Here is a 25,164-nt window from a genome sequence, read left to right as displayed (position 1 = left end):
ACCAACAGAAAAACATCCTATGGCGTTCTGCATTAGCATCGAACAGCCCCCGTGATATGCAACTTTTCAGGGAAGCCAGAAACCAATATACACAGGCAGTTAGAACAGCCAAGGCTAGCTTTTTCAAGCAGAAATTTGCTTCCTGCAACACAAATTCAAAAAAGTTCTGGGACACCGTAAAGTCCATGGAGAATAAGAACACCTCCTCCCAGCTTCCAACCGCTCTGAAGATAGGAAACACTGTCACCACCGACAAATCCACTATAATTGAGAATTTCAATAAGCATTTTTCTACGGCTGGCCATGCTTTCCACCTGGCTGCCCCTACCCCGGACAACAGCACTGCCCTCCCCTCTGCTACTCGCCCAAGCCTTCCCCATTTCTCTTTCTCCCAAATACAGTCAGCTGATGTTCTTAATGAGCTGAAAAATCTGGACCCTTACAAATCAGCCGGGCTAGATAATTTGGACCCTTTCTTTCTAAAACTATCTGCTGAAATTGTTGCCACCCCTATTACTAGCCTCTTCAACCTCTCTTTCGTGTCGTCTGAGATCCCCAAAGATTGGAAAGCAGCTGCGGTTATCCCCCTCTTCAAAGGGGGGGACACCCTTGACCCTAACTGCTACAGACCTATATCTATCCTACCCTGCCTTTGTAAGGTCTTCGAAAGCCAAGTCAACAAACAGATTACCGACCATTTCGAATCACACCACACCTTCTCCGCTATGCAATCTGGTTTCAGAGCTGGTCATGGGTGCACCTCAGCCACGCTCAAGGTCATAAACGATATCGTAACCGCCATCGATAGGAAACAATACTGTGCAGCCGTATTCATTGACCTGGCCAAGGCTTTTGACTCTGTCAATCACCACATCCTCATTGGCAGACTCGACAGCCTTGGTTTCTCTAATGATTGCCTCGCCTGGTTCACCAACTACTTCTCTGATTGAGTTCAGTGTGTCAAATCGGAGGGTCTGTTGTCCGGGCCTCTGGCAGTCTCTATGGGGGTGCCACAGGGCTCAATTCTTGGACCGACTCTCTTCTCTGTTTACATCAATGATGTCGCTCTTGCTGCTGGTGATTCTCTGATCCACCTCTACGCAGACGACACTATTCTGTATACTTCTGGCCCTTCTTTTGACACTGTGTTAACAACCCTCCAGGCGAGCTTCAATGCCATACAACTCTCCTTCCGTGGCCTCCAACTGCTCTTAAATACAAGTAAACCAAATGCATGCTCTTCAACCGATCGCTGCCTGCTCCTGCCCGCCTGTCCAACATCACTACTTTGGACGGCTCTGACTTAGAATATGTGGACATTTACAAATACCTAGGTGTCTGGTTAGACTGTAAACTCTCCTTCCAGACCCACATCAAACATCTCCAATCCAAAGTCAAATCTAGAATTGGCTTCCTATTCCGCAACAAAGCATCCTTTACTCATGCTGCCAAACATACCCTTGTAAAACTGACCATCCTACCAATCCTCGACTTCGGTGATGTCATTTACAAAATAGCCTCCAAAACCCTACTCAATAAATTGGATGCAGTCTATCACAGTGCCATCCGTTTTGTCACCAAAGCCCCATATACTACCCACCACTGCGACCTGTACACTCTCGTTGGCTGGCCCTCGCTTCATACTCGTCGCCAAACCCACTGGTTCCAGGTCATCTACAAGACCCTGCTAGGTAAAGTCCCCCCTTATCTCAGCTCGCTGGTCACCATAGCAGCACCTACCTGTAGCACGCGCTCCAGCAGGTATATCTCTCTAGTCACCCCCAAAACCAATTCTTCCTTTGGACGCCTCTCCTTCCAGTTCTCTGCTGCCAATGACTGGAACGAACTACAAAAATCTCTGAAACTGGAAACACCTAGCTCCCTCACTAGCTTTAAGCACCAGCTGTCAGAGCAGCTCATAGATTACTGCACCTGTACATAACCCATCTACAATTTAGCCCAAACAACTACCTCTTTACCTACTGTATTTATTAATTTATTTTGCTCCTTTGCACCCCATTATTTCTGTCTCTACTTTGCACTTTCTTCCAATGCAAACCAACCATTCCAGTGTTTTTTTTAGTTTTTATTTTACTTGCTGTGTTGTACTCACTTCGCCTCCATGGCCTTTTTATATTTTTATTTATTTATACATATATCTGTTTGCCTTCACCTCCCTTATCTCACCTCACTTGCTCACATTGTATATAGACTTATTTTTTTTTCACTGTATTATTGACTATATGTTGGTTTTTACTCCATGTGTAACTATGTGTTGTTGTATGTGTCGAACTGCTTTGCTTTATCTTGGCCAGGTCGCAATTGTAAATGAGAACGTGTTCTCAATTTGCCTACCTGGTTAAATAAATAAATAAAAATAAATGTTCGTCGTCAGACCCACTGGCTCCAGGTCATCTACAAGGCTATGCTAGGTAAAGTGCCGCCTTATCTCAGTTCACTGGTCACGATGGCTACACCCACCCGTAGCACGCGCTCCAGCAGGTGTATCTCACTGATCATCCCTAAAGCCAAAACCTCATTTGGACGCCTTTCCTTCCAGTTCTCTGCTGCCTGCGACTGGAACGAATTGCAAAAATCTCTGAAGTTGGAGACTTTTATCTCCCTCAACAACTTTAAAAATCTGCTATCCGAGCAGCTAACCGATCGCTGCAGCTGTACATAGTCCATCTGTAAACTACCCACCCAATTTACCTACCTCACCCCCCATACTGCTTTTATTTATTTACTTTTCTGCTCTTTTGCACACCAGTATCTCTTCATGCACATGATCATCTGATGATTTATCACTCCAATGTTAATCTGCTAAATTGTAATTACCCGATTTATTGCCTACCTCATGCCTTTTGCACACATTGTATATAGATTCTTTTTTTTTTACCATGTTATTGACTTGTTTATTGTTTACTCCATGTGTAACTCTGTGTTGTTGTCTGTTCACACTGCTATGCTTTATCTTGGCCAGGTCGCAGTTGCAAATGAGAACTTGTTCTCAACTAGCCTACCTGGTTAAATAAAGGTGAAATAAAAATAAAAATAAATAAAGTACCGGCATTCAACCACGTACCCTCTCACTCTAAACCATTCAGTGTTGTTGTTTATGTATGTAGCTAGTGAGCTAAGCTGAAGCATTAGCATTGTCTTTCAAAAGGAGACAAACAAATGAGAACATTCTGGAGATTTTTTACAATTCTGACAATGAGTCTGAAAGTCAGGAATCAGATTCTGACAATGAGGAGCTGCCCCCCCAACCTTGTAGCCATTGAGAACCCTGAATCTGCATTTCCCTTGTCCACTGACGAAGTCCCAGGTGCCTTTGAAGATGCTGGTGGTGATGGAGGTATACCAACAGTGGATGAAGTACAGGAGTTCTGTGGTAGCTGGAAGGCCACCAGTCATTCCACCCCTCCTGGCCCTGCTGTTTGCTTTGACGAGTCCCCGTCTGGAGTGCAACGCCCCTTGCCATTTCCAACTGAGGCAGAGTGCTTCAAGTTGTTTCTGACAGAGGAGCTGGTGGGAGACATAGTAGAGACCAATCGCTATGCCTTGGAGCTACAGGATAAGAGAGAGCTAGGAGTGGGGGACAACCACAATTAGTGAAATGTATGCATTCCTGGTGACAGTAAAGACTGCTTTCTAGTTCTGCTGCTATGACTGCATTTCATCAACGGTACTACCATCCTAAATGACCCATTATACAAAATAAGAAATGTTAACAGCTGGCAGTAAAGTGCCATAACAAACGAGACGTCCATGTCCTCTCCACTGTCCATACAGCAACCATGTCAGCCACAGGGAAGGTGGACCACCTGACGGGAGAGAGAAACAAACCAGACAGAGAAATATGAAACCAGACTGCGTGCTTGACTATTACCTCAAAATGGAAGCAGTGGATAAGGCCGACATGATAAACAGCTTTGTGGAATGCACTCAGAAAACGACCAAGTGGTATAAGATATTTTTAAATTTTTCCAGGGTAGTGTCAAAATAAAACATGCCAATACTTCTGACATATTTAGCATTGTTTTACAGAGCTAATATAATCATGTAACTAGCTACATAAGCACGATTGAATATAACACCATAAAAGGTGAGTAACATGAGTAACGTTACCTAGCGTGTCCGCAGTTATAAGGAATATACACAAATATATTATGCTCCATACACACAGTGAGCTACAGTAGAAACGGTATAACACGACAAACTATTATAACGTAATTAGGCACTTACTTTGATAGAAACGCAGTCTGGATTTGAAGATGGGTGTCTGTTGTGACGCGGAACACACCTCATTTCAAACTGTTATTAGAAAATAAAAAACTTGTTAGAAAATAATTTAAAATTGACAAATAAAAACAGGCTGTGTGCTTTGGTTTGAGGGCAGCGCGGATGAAATGTACTGTTACATAACAATCACATTCTGGAATGGAGAGAACGTTCTAACATCACGTGTATAAAAAAAACTCACGCTGGGGCGACCGTTAGAGATATTTGGAACTCACGCATGAAAGGGTTAAACAGTCTCACAATTTGACCATAAAATATTACACTTTTTTTTTTTTTCATTGACTTTTAAGGTTCTAAAGGGAGGAGAGGACAAAGCTGCATGAATTTAGCGCCCCAGTAATCTTTATTAACTTTACTTACAAGCAGGAAAAATGGCAGGAATGTAGTCTCTATTAACAGCATTGTATGACCTATTGTTCTGTTGACACAGAAACGCTTCCCTTCACTAATTCCTCTGTATTCCAGTTATTATACCTCAGATTGTTGAATTTGTGCATCAAGAGTGTTGTGGTATTTTATTCACCGTTTATTCTGGCAAGATTTGATCATTATTGCTCGGATTGTCAGAATATTTTAATACTGAATAGCCTCATTAGAATAGAGCTGCAACTATTTGAGGGTAAATCCCAGAATCATTAGGACTACTTTGGGACATATTGAGTCCAGATTGGCCTAAATGCAATGGGTCAGGTTGTATTTTAAGATGGCTATTCACTTATTAGCACAAGTTTTCACACGTGACTCTGTAATCACCAATGATTTATATATAGGCTATACTAGATGACTAATAAGGCATTTTATTATATTGTAAAAAATATTTTGGAAGCAATAGAAATTCATTTATTAATGACTACATTTGTTTGTGACACGTTAATCATATTACAGACACCTTAATGCATACTTTTAAATAATATTATGTGAGCTAAACATACAAAACCATTTTTCCCCTGAAGTATAATTTTTTAGAGATGACTGAAATCTATGTCCCCACTACAGAATACTTAAATACATGTCATTTAATTGAAATACTGTAGAATTCCATTCATTCCTAAATGACGAGACAGCCTACAGGAAGGAGGTGAGTGCCTTGGCGGAGTGGTGCTAGGAAAATAACCTCAACAAACCGAAAGAGCTGATGGTGGCTTCAGGAGAGAGCAGAGGGAGCACACACCCATTCACATCGATGAGGATGGGGCCGCAGTGGAGAAGGTGAAAAGCTTAAAGTTCCTCAACATACACATCACTGACAATCTGAAATGGTCCACTCATACAGACGATGTGGTGAACAAGGCGCAACAGGAGGTTGAAGAAATTTGGCCCCTAAGACCCCCACATTTTTACCGATGCACCATTGAGAGCATCTTGTCAGGCTGCATCATTGCCTACATCTTGTCGGGCTGTAGCATTGCCTGGTAAGGCAAATGCACTGCACACAACCGCAGGGCTATCCAGAGGGTGGTGCGGGCAGCCCAACATATCACACTGCCTGCCCTTCAGGATATCTACAGCACCCAGTGTCACAGGAAGGCCAATTACATCATCAAGGACCTGAGCCAAATATGTCACGGATTGTTCACCCTACTATCATCCAGAAGGCGAGGTTAGTACAAGTGCATCCAAACTGGGACCAAGAGACTGAAAAACAGCTTCTATCTCAAGACAATCAGACTTAAATAGCCATCACTAGCCGGCCTCCACTCAGTATCATGCCCTGAACTTAGTCACTAGCTGGCTATCACCCGGTTACTCATCCCTGCACCTTAGAGGCTGATGCCCCATGTACATAGACATGGAACACTGGTCACTTTAATACATATTTAATACCATTTTCCCCATTTCATATGTATATCCTGTATTCTAGTCAAGGCCATGCTATTCAACTATTGCTGTACATATACTATTCTACTCACGTATTCTTCAGATATACTACGTATTATATCCACACTGTCCATAAATCCCATCACACACACAACTCCAACATGGTTCATCCTAATATTTCTATATTTCTTAATTCCACTTTCATACTTTTAGATTTGTGTGTCGTTAGAAATTACTGCACTGTTCGAGCTAGGAACACAAGCATTCCGCTACATAGGCAATAACATCTGCTATATGTGTATGCGACCAATAAAATTTGATTGACATCGGCTGATTTGATATCAGCTGATGTAAAAGGGCTGTATAAATACATTTGATTGATTGGAAACAGCACCAGGCTTTATTAGAGTATGGGAACCTGACCCCATGTGTATTTCGTCCATACATTATTGCATGCTCACCATGTTCCTCCAGATAAGCCTGTAGTCGTGTGATCAGTTCAACTTTGTTGCCCTTCACATCTTAGACCTCTGGTTTCACACTCATGCTTCAGTTCAGCAAGCTGTGGGAGAGACATGAGTGTAGATTACATTTGAGATGATTTCCTACTAAATGGCAATTTTGGCAATTCAAATGTTACTGCCCAACAGCGAAGTGCTTGAACGTTAGGCCAAACATCCTGTACAATTTCATTCATCCACTTGTAGTCGCGCAAGCGCTGATGTCAGTTGCCAACTTCACAGCAGTAGCAGAGCAAACTTTGGCCCTCGTTGACTAACAAAGCCACCCCAACCCAATACACGCGTGGATATCTCAAACGCCTTGTTAGCTAGCTACACCGTGCAGCAATCATGGACTATTTCCGTCCTGTCCGCTAGCTAGCTACCTACGACTCTTTGTGTCCGAAGATCCCCAGCGTGCTAGATCATGATTTACAAAGTAAAGATAGCTAACAACATACAATACTTGATTTCCCCAAAATATAATACCTTTATTAGACGTTTCAAACTAAGCTAAAACGGGTTAACAACCTTTAGTTTCTGGAGTTCCACAACTTCAGCCATCTTGCTTTGTTGTAGTGGTCGGTCATTCGCGAACGAACTGCTCTTTTTGGTGACCGTCGGGAACCGAATTGCAGCTGTGAAAGAGACGTTAATTTGGCTTCCTGATTTGCATAGCCTACTGTTATTGCTTTTTGAACCCCAGAATCCAGACATCGATTATCTGCTGACAAATTATACAAATATTCACAGAAGATGGTAATTGCTCAGTGCAGGAACAATCTAGTGAGGAGCCTCAGTCTAGTTCGCGCTCATTTTTTCAGCGCATTACATTTTTTTCTCAGTTTGTTTTTGTAGGCCATCTAATAATCTGGTCAGGTAAAAATGTATTTGAACTCAAATTTCACGATCTGGTAGGCAACTTTTTACGATTTAAATTATATATTGACAATTTTATTATGGTTTTAGGTCAATTCCTAAGAACTACTGAACGAAAAGCCCGTTGGGAGCAAAATTAAATGATACCAGTCACCGAAAAGACTCGGAATGCCCGTTACGACTTAGATAATTAAATGCGGAATCTGTTTCATCCATCAGAAATCGACCCGTCTGCTTCTTCAGTAAAATCCCAACCGCTTTGATTTGGTACATTGCTATCATAAATCTTTTTTTGTTTTTGTGTGTAAATTCGGTGTAACTTTAGTAATTTGCTTTGACACAATGAAATGTATAGCCCAGTTTTTCATGTAAAATATCTTTATTGATAGGCCTAAATCGTTCATTATATACATTGATCCTTACTTTTTTAATCCAACAGATTTAGAGGGGAAAAATTAAACAATGTGACTCCAATACATGCGGTATAATCAATGGAATTTCGGATATGCCAATGCGTTGCGTCACAGATGGTACAGTATTCTCACTACATTATGATGCATATGTATTGACAAATAATCATGTTCAGAGGCATTTTGCTCTTTCCTGTCATGCTGTGCAATGGAGAACGACGTTTTTAAAAGCTGTCAGGTAAACACTTTTGCTTTTACCTTTGCATTTTGCTAAACTTGTAAACAATTGTCTAGCCTAAGTATTGTGTAATTGAAAAGGTAAAATAGACGATTGTGTACTCCAATAATATGAAGTCTGAACATAAACAGTAGGACTATGTGAATCAAGCCTAATTGTCATTAAAGTTTACAAGTCCCATGCTCTGAACTGAGCTACAAAGGACTACAAAGTGAACTATTCTTGTGTGATGAGTAACCTTGCCTGAAATGTGTGTTATCTGTCTGAGCTAATGCCTAGATTTAAGCTCAGTGGGCTAACACAGTCTTGTGACATGGAGATTTTTTTTTTTTTTTTTTTTATTTCACCTTTATTTAACCAGGTAGGCAAATTGAGAACACGTTCTCATTTACAATTGCGACCTGGCCAAGATAAAGCAAAGCAGTTCGACACATACAACAACACATAGTTACACATGGAGTAAAACAAACATACAGTCAATAATACAGTGAAAATAAGTCTATATACAATATGAGCAAGTGAGGTGAGATAAGGGAGGTGAAGGCAAACAAGATATATATATACATAAATAAAAAAATATAAAAAGGCCATGGTGGCGAAGTAAATACAATATAGCAAGTAAAAAAAAATAACACTGGAATGGTTGGTTTGCAGTGGAAGAAGGTGCAAAGTAGAGATAGAAATAATGGGGTGCAAAGGAGCAAAATAAATAAATACAGTAGGTAAAGAGGTAGTTGTTTGGGCTAAATTATAGATGGGCTATGTACAGGTGCAGTAATCTATGAGCTGCTCTGACAGCTGGTGCTTAAAGCTAGTGAGGGAGATAAGTGTTTCCAGTTTCAGAGATTTTTGTAGTTCGTTCCAGTCATTGGCAGCAGAGAACTGGAAGGAGAGGCGGCCAAAGGAAGAATTGGTTTTGGGGGTGACCAGAGAGATATACCTGCTGGAGCGCGTGCTACGGGTGGGCGTTGCTATGGTGACCAGCGAGCTGAGATAAGGGGGGACTTTACCTAGCAGGGTCTTGTAGATGACCTGGAGCCAGTGGGTTTGGCGACGAGTGTGAAGCGAGGGCCAGCCAACGAGAGCGTACAGGTCGCAGTGGTGGGTAGTATATGGGGCTTTGGTGACAAAACGGATGGCACTGTGATGGACTGCATCCAATTTATTGAGTAGGGTTTTGGAGGCTATTTTGTAAAAGATTGACCTCGGTTCAAACCCAGTCAGTCTCATGGTTGATGCTAGGCGGTATCCTTGGGACATCCTATGGATCCGACCCCTGGCAACAACCCTCTGGCCAACACACACAGTGAGGGAGTTCTATTACGCTGGCCCGGGTTGAACCAGGCAATGGTCAGTCACATCATTTGGTGAAAGTAGGGAGGAAGGAGCACCCTTCTCAATGAAACAGTAATCTGCGCCAGTCGGTCATGTTGTCAACAAGGCAGCATGGTGCATCTTCCAGAAACACATCTCTTTTGCATAAAATAGATGTTTGAATTTTCAAACTAGTTTTCATTGGGAAGGCAGATAAAGCGTTTTTATCAAAGCAATCACTTTTGCATGTGAAAACACATAATCCTACTCATCACTCCATGAGCTTAATAGTTACGTCACTTTTATTTTGAGCCGACTTCGCCTTCGGCCAGAGCTCGGCACCTGGCTCACCCCCGGGAGGCGGTGCGGTTTTAAAACGGATGCAATCACTTTTCACCCAGTGCGAACTCCTCCCACTGAGGTAGCCCGGGCCACATAAACTAATCCCCTCAGTCTTGTGGATCAAAAATCATATTTGGCATGACAGTGGCAGGGAGTTAATATAAAAAACAAATAGACTGGCACTCAGCCTATGGCAACAGTAGTTCATTGGGCGTCAACCTATGATGACATATCAGGCTCGCCGCCATGTCATAATGGTCGGATGAACTATCACAGGTGAGTTTGTAAGAAATACATTATTGCTATGTTGCTGTTTTCAGGAGAAGACCTCAAAGCCCCTGTGTCAGATACCCTCGCAACCAGAGATGCAAACTCGTCCACTGAAAGGGAAGCCTCCTCAGATCATGATAGAAACAAAGCCGTCAGTGAGCAGCAGATTGCCTGCCATGACAAAGCTTCCAGTCCTACCTGGGGTCGCCTTTAAATTTCATAGAGCCAGCCTGGGTAAAAAGGTAAGCAGAACATATATTTAACAGGATACAGTATAACATTTTTAAAAAGAACATGCATACAATAGAATGGTGCAGTAGAATAGAAGAAGGGTCCAGTAGAATGTTTATTTTTTTTGTTTATATCCTTGTTCCTTCAGTTGTATCAGCCTACATCTGATTTCAACCTCAGTGACCCAAACTGTCACATTATGAGGCCGACGTACAACAGTTTGCATGACCCAAACCTCAATGAATACTACCATCGGAAGGAAATGCATGAGAAGTTAAAGAAGCGAAACTTCATCACTAAAGAGGACAACGTAAGTTTGAAGTTAATATTATTGTTTCTGAACAGTGTAGTAGAAAACTGTAAGCTTTACCGATAGTTAACTCCAGTAGTATTATAGCAGGAAACATTTTGATTCTCTCTCTTCTCAAGGTTGTATGCTCATTAAAGGAGTATAACACATACAAACATTACCTGGATACGGTCAAGACTGACCATCATAAAACGTACAGCAAAAAGTTGGTATGTGGGCAGTATGACTGCGTTCTTAAATGTGAACTTCTGTGAAGATTACACATGTTATTTTCACGAGAAAATGTGAAATGATCATTCATCACTCTAAAAACAATGTAACATGTATTTTATTAGGTAGATAAGTGTTTAAAATGTACAAAAATTGTATTTATCCTATTTAAGAAGGAACAGATACTGAGAATGGTTCAGTTGCAAGAGGAAGGCCATATACCTAAGGACGTTACCCTGGAAGATATGATAGAGTACTTACTGAATAAAGGAGCACAGAACCTGAAGCATCTGCAGTCAACCATTGGTTCCAGGTAGGCAAGAAGTGCATGAGGTAATAAAGTAGAGTTTTATATAGTCCTACTCTGTGTTGGCAATGTCATGACTCATCTGTTTAATGTATTGATAGGGACAGGGGACAGAAATATGGCCTGCAAACTGCGTTGTATGACCAAGAGAGAGAGTTTAAAGAGAATTGGGTTTCTAAGGAGCGATCCAGGCTGAAACTCATTGAAAAGGATGTGAGGCACGATTTGAACAAGGCCAAGTATATGAAAGAGGCCAAAGAAAAGCGCATCAGAAAGGTACAAATGTCACACTTTCATCATACTTCACAAAACTACCCACAATTATTTTCAAGTTTGAATGTATCATGAAAATTAAGAAATAATTTTACCTCAACTTTTGTGGATGCTAAGTTGCTATTTTTGGACTCTATGTTCTTCACAGAAAATGTGCATTATGGAACAAAAACAGGCTATTCAGTTGAGGATAATGGAAGAGGAATTGAAAAACCTCCAGGAGTTTGAGAGGTTGAGAGAGGCCTCTATCAAACCAAATAAGCTGCTGGAAGAAATATTTGAAAAACCAGGTAAGATTTCATTTGAATTCATCACACAGTTAAGCAATGTTTAAATGACTATGCCAAATGCAACCTACAAGGAGCAGTTGAATGTGCTGTGCTGTATATCATATCGTATTTTGTATTTAAAATAATAAATAATCTATTATAGCATCTGCTCAGCCTGCTCTCAAACCTGCTCACTCCAAAACTGTAAAGAAAACAGTTTCTCTGTCAGGTAAGAACATTTCCTTACTAAAGAACCACAATTTCATTACGAAATATCTTTCAGAGTATGTTTATAGCCAGTGAATGCTAAATTAAATCAAATTTTTAAAATGTGTGTGTGTTATTAATAGTAAAATCTAAGGAAAAGCCAGCCATGCTACAGAGGAGACCAAGCCTTGCACCACGCCAGAGGAGACCATGCCTGGATGGTCTGGCACCGCTGAAGGGTTTCCAAGAACCTGTTTTTAGGATCTTCAAAGCCATCAAGGGACAAAGCATCCCAGACAGAGCTCAGCTGAAATCTGTCATCCTCGACCACTTAGGCTCCAAGCTTGTCAGGAAGCAGCTGGCGGAGTCAATCAGGGATGAGGTCAAACTGACGATTCCAGGGTCTACACCAGCGGCACAAAGGGCTCTGAGTGCCAGAATCGCTTACGATGTGTTGAAGTGCGTCTCTCGAGCGGCCAATCCTAGCAATGAACCTGCCTGCAGACTCCGTGGGGGCAACACAATCAAACCCAATGCTCAAGCAGATGATCCAGAACCAGAGGAGCGGATGGCCAACGGAGAAGACATAAACACCTATGTGACAACGTTGATCACTGACGTTCTGGAGGAAGTCCAGGAGCAGGTTATCGTAATGATCCGAGAAGACTCCCCTACCCAATTCAGAGTTGTCTCTGCAAAGGCCAGCCAAACAGCCATTGATGTGGTAAGCAATGTTTTGGAAGACATTAGACACTTATTAAATGAGGAAAACATTGAAGAGCTTGCACTAGACTGTGATGCTGAAGAAGGCACCTCAGGTATAACAAACATTCAGCCACCTGCATTGACTGCATTAAAAAAGGCAGACCCCGAGAACCGCCGAGATTCCTGTTCAAAACTAGAAGGTGTCGCCTGTGACCTTATTAACACTGCATATGACAGCATCCTATTCGAGCTGGCTTTTCCTGAGCTTCAGGGTGAAAGAGATGAAAAATCTCCTTCCCTGACTCTGGAAATACTTCCCTCGGAGCCAGTGATCTCATCTTTATCCAACTCTCCCAGTTATGGAATGGTGTTTTCATCTGACACTTCAGAGGTTGCAGAAATCAACAGTAAGACAAGCAGCTCAGAGGCCTCCGCAGCTGCATCAACCTCGTCCCAGGAGTCGGATACCACAACCACTGTAGAATGCAAAGAAGAAAGAGTAGAGAATGGTAACACCAGTGAAACAGACAACGTCCTTTCTGTCCCCTCAGTCAATACTGAAGAAGTTGTTTCAAAGCCTATTCTCTTGCACAAGGTGAAGAAAGAAAATGCAGCCACCAGAAGCGCTTCTCTTCCCAACCTGTATGGACTTGTTGTGGATGCAGTTATGGACCACTTCAGCACAGAACCCTTCAAAGACAATCTGGCCCAATCAGTGAAGAATGAGGTGAGACGCACCCTTTCTATGCCTGAATGTGGATTGTTGAACCTTCAAATTGATAATTACTTTGAGAGGAAAATGCTAGAGGATATGCTGAAGGACGTATCCCGACAGTGCGGAGGAACAAGCTCTAGCACCGTGGCTGAAGAGGCTACAGATGAAGAAGAGATCTACAGACTAGAATCTGCTGCAGCACAACTGATACAGAAAGTTTTCCAGGAGGTCAAGACAAATTTTGTTGTCAAGATCAAGAAGGGTTCTCCCAAGAGATGTCTATCCCCAGAAGTAAGTCAATATATTAATGTTGTATGTACTGTGTAATGTTGTATGCAACATTTATATGTGCTGTGTGATGCCATGACACTTTTCCTACAAGGGAGGTCATGTACACTGAGTATACTAAGCATTAGGAACACCTTCCTAATCTAATATTGAGTGGTGTCGAAAGCATTCCACAGGGATGGTGGCCCATGTTGACTCCAAAGCTTCCCCACAGTTGTGTCAAGTTGGCTGGATCTCCATTGGGTTGTGGACTATTCTTGGAACTGTTGAGCGTGAAAAACCTAGGAGCGTTGTGGTTCTTGACACAAGCTGGTGTGCCTGGCACCTACTACTATACCCCGTTCAAAGGCAATTCAATGTTTTGTCTTGCCCATTCACCATTTAAATGGTACACACAGGGTCCCAGTGCTTAAAAATCCTTCTTTAACCTGTCTCCTCCCCTTCATCTACACTGATTTGAAGTGGAATTAACAGGTGATATCCATAAGGGATCATAGCTTTCACCTGGATTCACCTGGTCAGTCTATGTCATAGAAAGAGCAGGTGTTCTTAATGTATTTGTGTTGATGTTTTATCTGTGTTGATGGTGATCTGATTGATTGTTGATGGGGATGCTTCTATTTGCAACACCAAGATAAATTCCTAGTATCATTTGTTCAGTGGTGGAAAAAGTACCCAATTGTCATATTTGTGTAAAAGTGAAGATACCTTAATAGAAAATGACTCAAGTAAAAATGAGTCACCCAGTAAGATACTACTTAAGTAAAAGTCTAAAAGTATTTGGTTTTAAATATATCTAAGAATCAAAAGTAAAAGTATAAATCATTTCAAATTCCTTATATTAAGCAAACCAGACAGCACCATTTTTTTGTAATTTTAAATTACAGATAGCCAGGAGCACACTCCAACACTTACAAATGAAGCATGTGTATTTAGTGAGTCTGCCAGGGATGTTCTCTTGATAAATGTGTGAATTTGACTATTTTCCTGTCTTGCTAAGCATTCAAAATGTAATGAGTACTTTTGGATGACAGGGAAAATGTATGGAGTAAAAAGTACTTTATTTTCATGAGGAATGCAGTGAAGTAGAAGTAAATGTTGTCAAAAATATATAAATAGTGAAGTACAGATACCCAAATAAACTACTGAAGTAGTACTTTAAAGTATTTTTACTTAAGTACTTTACACCACTGCATTTGTTGCATGGCGATAAATTATTCTGATTCTATCTCCAAAGGTAAGCCAAACAGCCATCAATGCTGTGAGCAGTCTTCTGGGTGACATGGAGACAACTGTGATGGCCAGTGTTCCATGTTCTTGTACTACTTCCAGAGCAGATATGGAAGGAATGCTCTCTGAGGCAACAGGCGAGCACCCAGCGAAATCAATGGCCTCTGCAAAAGTTGAGTTGATCGCTGATGATTTAGTGGAAGATGCCATCGATATGTGCAGTGAAATGATTTTAGACGACCAGCCACTAGCCCTACTACATGACGATCCTGAAGAAGGTACATCAAATGTTGTTGTTCCTGGACCAATTCAGAGCAGCCTGTCTGGATTTGATGAACGCCACACAAAATCACAGGTCCTTGCAATAAAGATTGAAGACCATGAGGTAAAGCCAATTTTGATCCAAGACACAGCGCTCATGTCTCCAGGTGAGAAGAATACGGATGAAAAAAGAGTCATTAGAGTAAGTTATGTCTTTAACTCATTCCCTAGAAGGAAAGCTCACCGGGCCACCAGAAGCACCTCTTTCCCTAACCTCTATGTCACCCTTGTGGATGGAGTTCTGGACCAAATTAGCACAGAACCTTTCAAAGAAACCCTGGCCCAATCTGTGAGGAATGAGGTAAGACATTCTGTCTCTTTGCCTCAATTTGGATCGGTGAACCTCAAAAGCGAGGACTGCTCAGAGAAAGAAATTATTGAGGATATGTTGAAAAGTGTATCCAGAAAACGCAGTAAAGACCAGGCCTGTCAGCTGACCGGGAAAGCCAGTGAGACCATGAATGCCAACGTAGATGCCATTTCACTTACCCCCAAACTACAGTCTACTGCCAAAGACCAAATCATCAAAGTTCTGGAGCAGGTCAACACTAAAATAATCAATATGATTAGACAAGATTCTCCCAACAGGACGATTTCCCCCAAGGCAAGCCAGACTGCCATCAATGCTGTCAGCAACATTTTGGGTGCTATGGGAACCTCTCTCAAGGCAAGCAACACACCATTTGTTCCTAATGTGGCTGGACTCCAGCCTGACCTAGATGATGTAGCATCTTACTCAACTGAAGCTTTTGAGGGATATCCAGGGATCTGGATGTCATCCCTGAAGATAAAATATATTGCCTCAGGCCTCATGGACACTGTCTGTGATGACCTACTGGATGAGGATGAGCGCTGGTGCAATATCCTCACAGGAAGACCTTGATCTTCATAAGGTAATTACTTCAAAACCAGCATCCCCAGTCAATTGCATGCCCGTCAAAGAATGCCTGTCAATGTCCTACCTTGATGCTTTGAAGAATCCTGAAGACATTGAAAATGCTACTCACCTCAGTAGAAGCATTGACTCTCTCTCCGTAATTGGTGTGCCTACTTCAACCTCAAAGGAAGTTTCATACGGCACAGAATTGAAACTGACACAGTTGCAAAAGGATGTCTCTGCATCATCCTCACTTTATGCCATGAGCAACTGTCGGAGCTCATTGGAGTTTCCCTCCAGTCGATCCGATATCCCTATTGACAAAGAGGCCCAAAGGATTTCCTCCACATACGAAGAAGACAGTCTGTCCAAATCCCTCCTGACCTCTTCCAAATCAGTCTTCAATGTCTCTGGCCTCGTCCCTACTCCTCCAGAGGGAAAGCCAAAGGTGAGGCTGCCACGGCGCCCAGTGCTTCGCCTTAGGAAGGTTCCAGAGGAGCCCCCTAAAAAGATGCACATTGACACAGTTTGCAGGGATGCTTTTCAATTCCCAACTGAGACAATGCGATCGACCAGTCCATCATCATTCGAGGGAGAATTCTCAACTACAGAGTCCCAGAGGCCAAGGTAATACTGTCTTTCTCATAGTCCTAATCTGAAAAGCTTTTTAACACCTAGCCCACTGTTGATATTTGAACAGCCTTGATTCTAAATGTTTTTATTTTTGTAGAGCTTTCGTAGAGCTTTGAGAACTCTGTTATGAAAAGCGTTGCACAAATGAAATGTATTTTTTATTCATTAAGAGCGGTGGACAGCTCAGACAAGGAGTCTATCTTTAATATAGACTCATCCAAAAGACTCGTCGCAGAGATAATGCTGTCTGTTCGGGAGGACGTTGTTGAGGCAAAGCAGAGAGAGTTGGCCGCACATCTGGCTACGCTGTCGTCTGACAATGAGATGCTCAGCACTTTGGCTCAGAGTGGGACACCCCGCGCCGATTCATGAACTGCCTCCAACATCTCTCCTCATAGCGAGAGTGATAACTGACTTGGACATACATGGTAGAAGCATTTGCTTACATTATTTTGAATCACATTGAGCTATTAAAGAATGCATTTATTTTCTAAAAAAGACAAAAGCATTTATTTACAATGTGTAGTTTTTCTTAGATGTAAGTGTTAAGTTAGGAATATTAAATAGAAAATTAGGAGAGAGTAATTATATATCTTTGCTCTGAATGGTGACATTGTTTAATGAAAGTTTACAACATAGGTGCACACAGCTCAAGAGAAAAATGATGATGACAGACACATTCAATACCGCCTTTCACACTCTTGCCTGCATCAAGCGTATCTAGGGTGTAATAACTAGTCCAACAGTTGCAAACAAGAGTTTCTATTCGACAAATTCTGGTATTTTTATCCCTGTTTTGTTTGCTTCTGTTTAACAAATGTTTTTCAACAGAATCGGTGGAATGAATACACCCCTGATAATAGCAGCCACGTTGTATTCATTCTAGCCTCTATGCATATCCTCCTCTCACCTTTTCCCTTCGTTTGCGGACTTCAATGAACAACACATCAGCTGTATGTGACCAGTCCAAAAAACCTTTCCAAGCCAAACCATGTCATAACCGCTACACACAGCCTACATCGTTGTCCCCATATTAGCTGAAGTAACGTTCTAGTTAACATAGCTAATAGAACTAATGCGTTAGTAAGCCCGCTACAATCAGGAAGTAACATTACAGTGTACAGTCAGTAAGCAGTTACACTGACAGACCCAGGTGACAACAAATTAATAGAACAAAAAGCTTACCTCGACTTGGAAGGGTTCCAGTGTTGTGTTGAATAGTCATGGCCAGCTAGCTAACATAGCTTCCTTCTGTTTGCGGCAGGTGGTTGAATAACTAAACTAGCCAACTGCATATGTTAGCTACGGAGGTGAAACTGAAGGTGAAGACAATGACAATCTCTCTCTCTCTCTTGCTTCTCCTTCATTTTTGAAGAATTTCATTTGTTGAAAACTGTTCAACTATTTTCTTTCTCTCTTGAGTCAACTACTCACCACATTTTATGCAGTGCAGTGCTAGTTAGCTGTAGCTTATGCTTTCAGTACTAGATTCATTCCCTGATCCTTTGATTGGGTGGACAACTTGTCAGTTCATGCTGCAAGAGCTCTGATAACTTCCGGAGGACGTCCTCCAACCTGTCATAATTACTGTTTAAGTCTATGGAAGGGGGAGAGAACCAAAAGCCTCCTAGGTTTTGTATTGAAGTCAATGTACCAAGAGGAGGATGGAAGCTAGCTGTCCTCCGGCTACACCATGGTGCTACCCAACAGAGGGCTGTTGAAGCTACTGTAGACCTTCATTGCTAAATGTGTTTTAATCAATTATTTGGTGACGTGAATATATTTACAATAGTTTTATCTGAAAATTATAACTTTTTCAATGTTTTAACACTCTTATTTTTAAGAAATTCACTGAAGAGGATGGTCCTCCCCTTCCTCCTCTGAGGAGCCTCCACTGCTTGAATCTTTTGGTACACCTACTGGATAGCTCTTCTTTGTCTACATACCCATTCAGCATCAATCACACCCTCTTAAGCCTTAGCCCCATCCATCTCTTTAAGGATTCACATGAGAGGCCACATGGTAAACACATGCTGTATCAAAAAAAAAAAAAAGTTTATTTGTCACATGCAAAGGATACAGAAGGTGTAAAGTTTACACTGTAAACAGTACAGTGAAGTGGTTACCCTCTTAAGGATCGGTCCCTCAATTTTCACCTAAAATTACATACCCAATATAACTGCCTGTAGCTCAGGACCTGAAGCACAGATATGCATATTCTTGATACCATTTGAAAGGAATCACTTTGAAGTTTGTGGAAATGTGAAATGAATGTAGGATAATATAACACATTAGATCTGGTAAAAGATAATACATAGAAATAAACCTTTTTTTTGTAACATCATCTTTGAAATGCAAGAGAAAGGCCATAATGTATTATTCCAGCACAGGCACTGTTACTTGTACTTGAATTTGGCCTGCAATCTCAGGTGCAGTTAACTCCTTTACTGTGGCAGTCCTCATGAGAGACAGTTTCATCATAGCACTTGGATGGTTTAGCGCACCTGAAGAAACTTTCAAAGTTCTTGACATTTTCCAGATTGACTGACCTTCATGTCTTAAAGTAACGATGGACTGTTTTTTTCTCTTTGCTTATTTGAGCTGTTCTTGCCATAATATGGACTTGGTCTTTTACCAAATAAGGCTATCTTCTGTATTCCACCCACACCTTGTCACAGCACAACTGATTGGCTCAAATGCATTAAGGAAAGAAATTCCACAAATTCACTTTTAACAAGGCCCACCTGTTAATTGAAATGCATTCCATATGACTACCTCATGAAGCTGTTTGAGAGAATGCCAGGAGTGTGCAAAGCTGTCATCAAGGCAAAGGGTGGCTATTTTGAAGAATCTCAAATATAAAATATATTTTGAGTTGTTATCACTTTTTTGGTGACAACATGATTATTATTTCATAGTTTTGATGTCTTCAATATATTATACAATGCAGAAAATAGTACAAATAAAGAAAAACCCTTGAATGAGTAGGTGTGTCCAAACCTTTTGATTGGTATGAAAAGCTGTGATTGAAAATCAGGAATATTCCACCAAATATTGATTTCTGAACTCTTCCTAAGTTAAAATATTAGTATTGTGTGGTTTAAAAATGAATATTAACTTATTTTCTTTGCATTATTCAAGGTCTGACACACTGCATACTTTTTGCTATTTGGACCAGTTGTCATTTTCTGCAAATAAATGCTCTATGTGATCATATTTCTATTTGGAATTTGGGAGAAATGTTGTCAGTAGTTTATAGAATGAAACAAAAATGTTAATTTTACCCAAACACACACCTATAAATAGTAAAACCAGAGAAACTGCTAATTTTGCAGTGGTCTCTTAATGTTTTCCAGAGCTGTATATATTTGTATATACATTGAGTGTACAAAGTATTAAGAAAACCTTCTTAATTTTGAGTTGGACCTCCCCCTTTTTCCCTCAGAACAGCCTCAACATATTGCTCAAGCTCAGGCACTTCATATTTTTTAGGTGGATTATCCAAACTGTTTGCTGCATAAATCTAACAGGGTGTCCAAACTTTTGACTGATACTTTATATATGTACTTTTTCCCCCAAAAGGTATGATGTCCAAAGGGCACTGCATTGTAGGAATGGCCCAGGTAATGTAATAACACAATGTACCTGTAATGTTTCAGAACATATTGCCGCAACAAAATGTGAGAGCATGTGGTTCTGATAAAACATTACTATTGCCTACCCTGGAATCCTGTGTTCCAGACATGAAGAGGTGAATGTTTTACTTTTAAAACTAGTTCTAGGTTCCAAGAAACAAAGAGATCATCTGTTTCATCTGACAATGAAGCTTTATGGTTGTACAGTTGTCTCAAATAAAACTGTGAAGGACCTCAGCGTTACTCTGGACCATGATCTCTTGACGAACTTATCAAGAATATTTCAATGGCAGCTTTTTTCCATCTTTGTAACATTGCAAAAATCTGAAACTTTTTGTCCAAAATGAAGCAAAAATACTCATCCATGCTTTTGTCACTTCCAGATCAGACTACTGCAATGCTATACTCTATTTCTCCCATTTGGTCTTGTCGTACATACCTACACGACACGTACGCTACGGTCACAATGTCGCTAGAATTTCTAAGCAAACAGCTGGAGGCAGGGCTTTCTCCTATAGACTCAATTTTTACAGAATGGTCTGCCTATCCATGTGAGAGACACAGACTGGGTCTCGACCTTTAAGTCTTTACTGAAGACTCATCTCTTCAGTTGGTGCTATGATTGAGTGTAGTCTGGCACAGGGGTGCAAAGGTGAATGGCAAGGCACTGGAGTGACTAACCGCCCTTGCTGTTTCTCCACCGTGATTCTCTGCCTCTGAACCTATTATGGGGGCTGAGTCACTGTCTTACTAGGGCTCTTCCATGCCGTCCCTAGGAGGGGTGCGTCACGTCGTGCTAGGCTTTTTTTCTCGCTATACTCGACTTGGGTGAGTTGAGTCACTGACGTGATCGTCCTGTCCGGTTTTGCGCCCCTACTCGGGCTTGTGCGGTGGAGATTACATTTACATTACATTTAAGTCATTTAGCAGACGCTCTTATCCAGAGCGACTTACAAATTGGAAAGTTCATACATATTCATCCTGGTCCCCCCCGTGGGAATTGAACCCTGGTCCCCCCGTGGGAATTGAACCCACGACCCTGGCGTTGCAAGCGCCATGCTCTACCAACTGAGCCACACGGGACCTAAGAGATCTTCATGGTCTATACTCAGCCTTGTCTCAGGATAGTAAGTTGGGGGCTCTGCTTTGGCAAAGTGGGTGGTGTTACATCCTGCCTGGTTGGCCACAGTGTCGTCCCCCCCCCCCCCCCCCCCCACTGTCTCAGCCTCCAGTCAGTCAGTCAGTCAGTCATTCAATCAGTCAGTCAGTCAGTCTCTCTCTATCTCTCTCTTCAATTCAATTTGCTTTATTGGCATGACTTAACAATGTACATATTACAATAAGCAATAAGCATACAGTAGAGTACATGTGCAGGTTTATTGGTCTGTCAGACACTGTCCCTCATCTTATGGCAGGCAGCAATGTAGTGCGCTGCCAACCCACAGCTCTCTGCGTCCTCCCCCAACAGGACGGGTAGGTCTTTGAAATCTTTAATAAAGGTTTCAAATTTGGGGAAATTACACTCTCTAATTGTTATATATTTTTCACATTTTGTCAGGAAATGCAGCTCCGTCTCAGGTTCTGCTGTTGTGCAGTGGTTGCACAGCCTTTCCTCTACAGCGAGTCAGGTTTTCCTGTGTCTACCCTTCTCAATGGCAAGGCTGTGCTCACTGAGCCTGTACTTTGTCAAGGTTTTTCTAAGGTTTTGATCAATAACCATGGTCAAATAGTTAGCCACGGTGTACTGTCAATTTAGGGCCAGATGGCACTGCATTTTGCTTTGTGTTTGTGCCTGTGTTTCCCAATAAGCAATGTAGTTGTGTATTGACTGTGTTGTAATTTGGTTTATTCTGATTGATTGGATGTACACACACACACACAGTCTTGTTTAACTAACCTTGTGGGGACACAATTTATAACCATTCAAAATCATATTTTCCCTAACATTAACCCCAAAACCTAACCTTAACCCTAAAACTAACCCTAAACCTAATTCTAACCCTAACACTAATTCCACCATAACCCGTAAATCCACTAGAAGTTGCATTTTACTTTGTGGGGACTAACAAAATGTCCCCAGTTGGTAATTTTTTCCACATTTACTATTCTTGTGGGGACTTCTGGTCCCTACAAATATAATTAAACAGGTCCACACACACAAATATTTCATATTTTCATGGCCTCATTAGCCACATACTTAATTAACATTTTGACATAAAAAAAGGCCCCCTTTACATATTCTCCATTGAACATTGAGGCATATCAAAAAAGGAAATTCCAAAAACAACCTACAGCAAACCCCCAAGCCCTTTCCCAGCTAACACATAACGTTCTGAGAACTATATGTTTCTTAGAGCTTGGTGAGAGCGTGGTTCTCCTATGGTTATTTTGCATTCTAACTTCCACAACGTTCTTGGAGTGGTGCAAGATAGTTGCTTGGCTTTGGAACATTCTCAGCATTCCCAGGAACTTGTCAAAACAACCAAATTGGTATTTCATTACTTTTCCTATGATTGAAGCATCCTGAAACCAGGAGTGTAAAACTCATTCCATGGAGGGCCTAATGTCTGCTGGTTTTTGGTTTTTCATTTCAATTCAAACCTAGACAGCCAGGTGAGGGGAGTTCCTTACTAATCAGGGACCTTAATTCAATCAAGTCCAAGGGAACAGCGAAAACCCACAGATACTAGGCCCTCCGTGGAATGAGTTTGACACATGCCCTAAACGGTCTCTTTCCTTGCAGTTCATGCCCTCATGTCCCCTGTGGTGCACCTGTGTTTGGGGTCAAGCACCATCTGTTAGGGCAGTGCAGGGAGCTGGAGTACAAGATGCAAGTTCTTGGTCCAAACTTCAAAGGTCTGAACTGCGGAGCTCTGGTTGGAGCTAGCTCATACTGGCGTCCCCCCTTCTGTAGTTCTTGCTCCAAGTGCCAATCCCCGTGCTCGTGGTGAGGATGGCTTTCCCAAGTAGATTTGTCATGATTAGGATATGCAACATAATTGAATGCTCTTAAAGTGACAGTACATGATTTGAAGTCCTAGGTATTTACTATAGTCTGAGTAGTTAACCCATCTGGGTATGTATTGATTGATGTGAAAATGGCTTGAAAAAAGATTGCCAGTTGGTTTCAAACCTGTAACTGTAAGAAGTTTATTGTAAGTCCATTGCATTGCTCATGGCACACATCTAAGGTGACCTGTCACGAACCTGTGTCTCATGTACTGGTTGAGGTGTGTCCCCTCATTAAACAGGAACTGGCGTAGTCTAGTAGTTGAGACATTTTAGGTAACCCTAGTCGGCAAGTGTTACACATGCATCTCCATAGAATGACCTATGTTATCCTGTATAGAGCAAACAGTTTGTGATATGTCTCCTCTCAAATGTGTATGTTATCATGACACAAGGCGAGACCCAGATGCAGACACAGGAGGCAGATGGTTGGAGTCTTACAATATTTATTCATCCAATAGGGGAAGGCAAGAGAATGATCATGGACAGGCAAAAGGGTCAAAACCAGTTCCGAGTCCAAAAGGTACCGAAGGGCAGGCAGAATCAAGGTCAGGGCAGGCAGGATGATCAGGCAGGCGGGAAAGTAGTCCAGTGTCAGGCAGGGGTCAAAACCGGGAAGACTATCAAAAAGAGAATAGCAAAAGGAGTACGGGAAAAACACGCTGGTTGACTTGACTAAACATACAAGACGAACTGGCACAGAGAGACAGGAAACAGTGATAAATACACTGGGGAAAATAAGCGACACCTGGAGGGGGTGGGAACAATCACAGGAACAGGTAAAACAGACCAGGGCGTGACATATTTATTGCTTTATTATACCATGGTCCAATGGAAAAGGTTGGTTTGTGTTACACATTCAAGTTGAATAAAGTGGTTTCATGTTGGACTGTAGGGCAGGTGATTTTTGATGTATTTAGATGGTTTTGTAGTGTCGCTCTTCCTCTCCGTGTTCAACAGTGTTTTTGTCAGTGAAGTGTTCACAAAGGGTGTCTTAGCCAAGTGATGGCGATAAAGCGCCACGCCTGACGCACGCCAGGTTGAATGGTCTTATGCCTCTGGCAGTGCCAGGTGATGCCAGGGTGCATGTTGATGTGAGGGGGGAAAAGGATCGGCTACACTTAGCTAAAGCCTAAGCCTTGTTGGTAGCAGAACTGTAGGAATGAGAGAGTGACAGAGGACAAAGAAGAGGAAAATGTTGTGGGCAAAGATAAAAGATGTGGATGTGAGGAAGAAAAAAGGGAGAAAAACCCGGGAACTAGTGGTTTGGGAACCAATTACACCGATCACAGCTCCAAATGAATGATGCTCAGCTTTGGCTACGCAGGCAAACCAGTTGTCTAGGCAACTTATGAGAAACGAATGAGCACCTTTCTCCCTCGATTGTTCTTTGATGTTAAAAAAATAAATAAAAATGTAGGTAAAGCCACGTGAAGTGTCTCGGCAGGGCTCATTGAAGGTCTAGATGTGCAATTGAATGAACAAGGGGAAGAATGACTCACTGCAGTAGGCTCACACTGTGAAGAAAGACACCGATAGTAGCAAATTAGACTAGAGCCTTAGGTCAAATGTTCCAGTACTTTTGACTCATCAGATGTGAGGGGTGCCAATAAAGGGTCAGATCCACAGATCCGGATTAAGCCTGCACTTGGACCGAGTTGCACTTCATATCAAGCTGATGATTTGGTTTCATAGACATGGCTGATATAAGTCTTGGATTATGGCAACGCGTCATGAAATCACATTCTTAATTTAAGTTATTGATTTAATTAACCATACCAGAATTAGGCCAAAAATCCTAAAGAGTCTGTGAAACCAGTCCTAGGTTCCGTAATTACTTTTGTATAAGCATATTTATCATCAAGCTA

At 41.7% G+C, this 25,164-nt stretch overlaps 1 protein-coding gene, 1 long non-coding RNA gene and 1 other non-coding gene across 3 annotated transcripts; 1 reads left to right on the top strand and 2 right to left on the bottom strand.

Annotated features, from left to right (window-relative positions):
- Positions 1-3,285: 3,285 nt before the first annotated feature.
- On the bottom strand, positions 3,286-7,676 carry LOC129848670 (uncharacterized). The gene is made up of 4 exons (XR_008758526.1): positions 7,155-7,676; positions 6,585-6,685; positions 4,249-4,317; positions 3,286-3,827 (listed from the first exon to the last, which is right to left on the bottom strand). It is a non-coding gene; the product is annotated as an uncharacterized LOC129848670 (long non-coding RNA).
- Positions 7,569-17,231, top strand: LOC129848669 (uncharacterized). The gene is made up of 11 exons (XM_055915763.1): positions 7,569-7,769; positions 7,942-8,150; positions 10,127-10,318; positions 10,456-10,617; positions 10,737-10,826; positions 11,001-11,140; positions 11,236-11,410; positions 11,556-11,697; positions 11,840-11,905; positions 12,027-13,594; positions 14,829-17,231. The coding sequence occupies exons 2-11, from the start codon at positions 8,121-8,123 to the stop codon at positions 16,023-16,025; spliced, it is 3,762 nt and encodes a 1,253-aa protein (XP_055771738.1). The 5' UTR covers positions 7,569-7,769; positions 7,942-8,120; the 3' UTR covers positions 16,026-17,231.
- Positions 17,232-21,295: 4,064 nt separating this feature from the next.
- On the bottom strand, positions 21,296-21,372 carry trnaa-ugc (transfer RNA alanine (anticodon UGC)). Its single transcript has one exon. It is a non-coding gene; the product is annotated as a tRNA-Ala (tRNA).
- Between the last annotated feature and the right edge of the window lie 3,792 nt (positions 21,373-25,164).

This window comes from Salvelinus fontinalis, unplaced genomic scaffold (assembly GCF_029448725.1).
Source record: "Salvelinus fontinalis isolate EN_2023a unplaced genomic scaffold, ASM2944872v1 scaffold_1095, whole genome shotgun sequence".
NCBI classification, from domain to species: domain Eukaryota; kingdom Metazoa; phylum Chordata; class Actinopteri; order Salmoniformes; family Salmonidae; genus Salvelinus; species Salvelinus fontinalis.
The sequence above is the reverse complement of the archived record's forward strand: the minus strand, read 5'-3'. Positions and strand labels throughout refer to the sequence as shown.

Excerpts from the sequence above, each read along its gene's own strand:
- LOC129848669 (XM_055915763.1), top strand. The coding sequence starts at position 8,121 with ATGGAGAACGACGTTTTTAAAAGCTGTCAG. Across the intron at positions 10,618-10,736 it reads TCATCACTAAAGAGGACAAC|GTTGTATGCTCATTAAAGGA; the intron begins GTAAGTTTGAAG and ends TCTCTTCTCAAG. Across the intron at positions 11,906-12,026 it reads GAAAACAGTTTCTCTGTCAG|TAAAATCTAAGGAAAAGCCA; the intron begins GTAAGAACATTT and ends TGTTATTAATAG.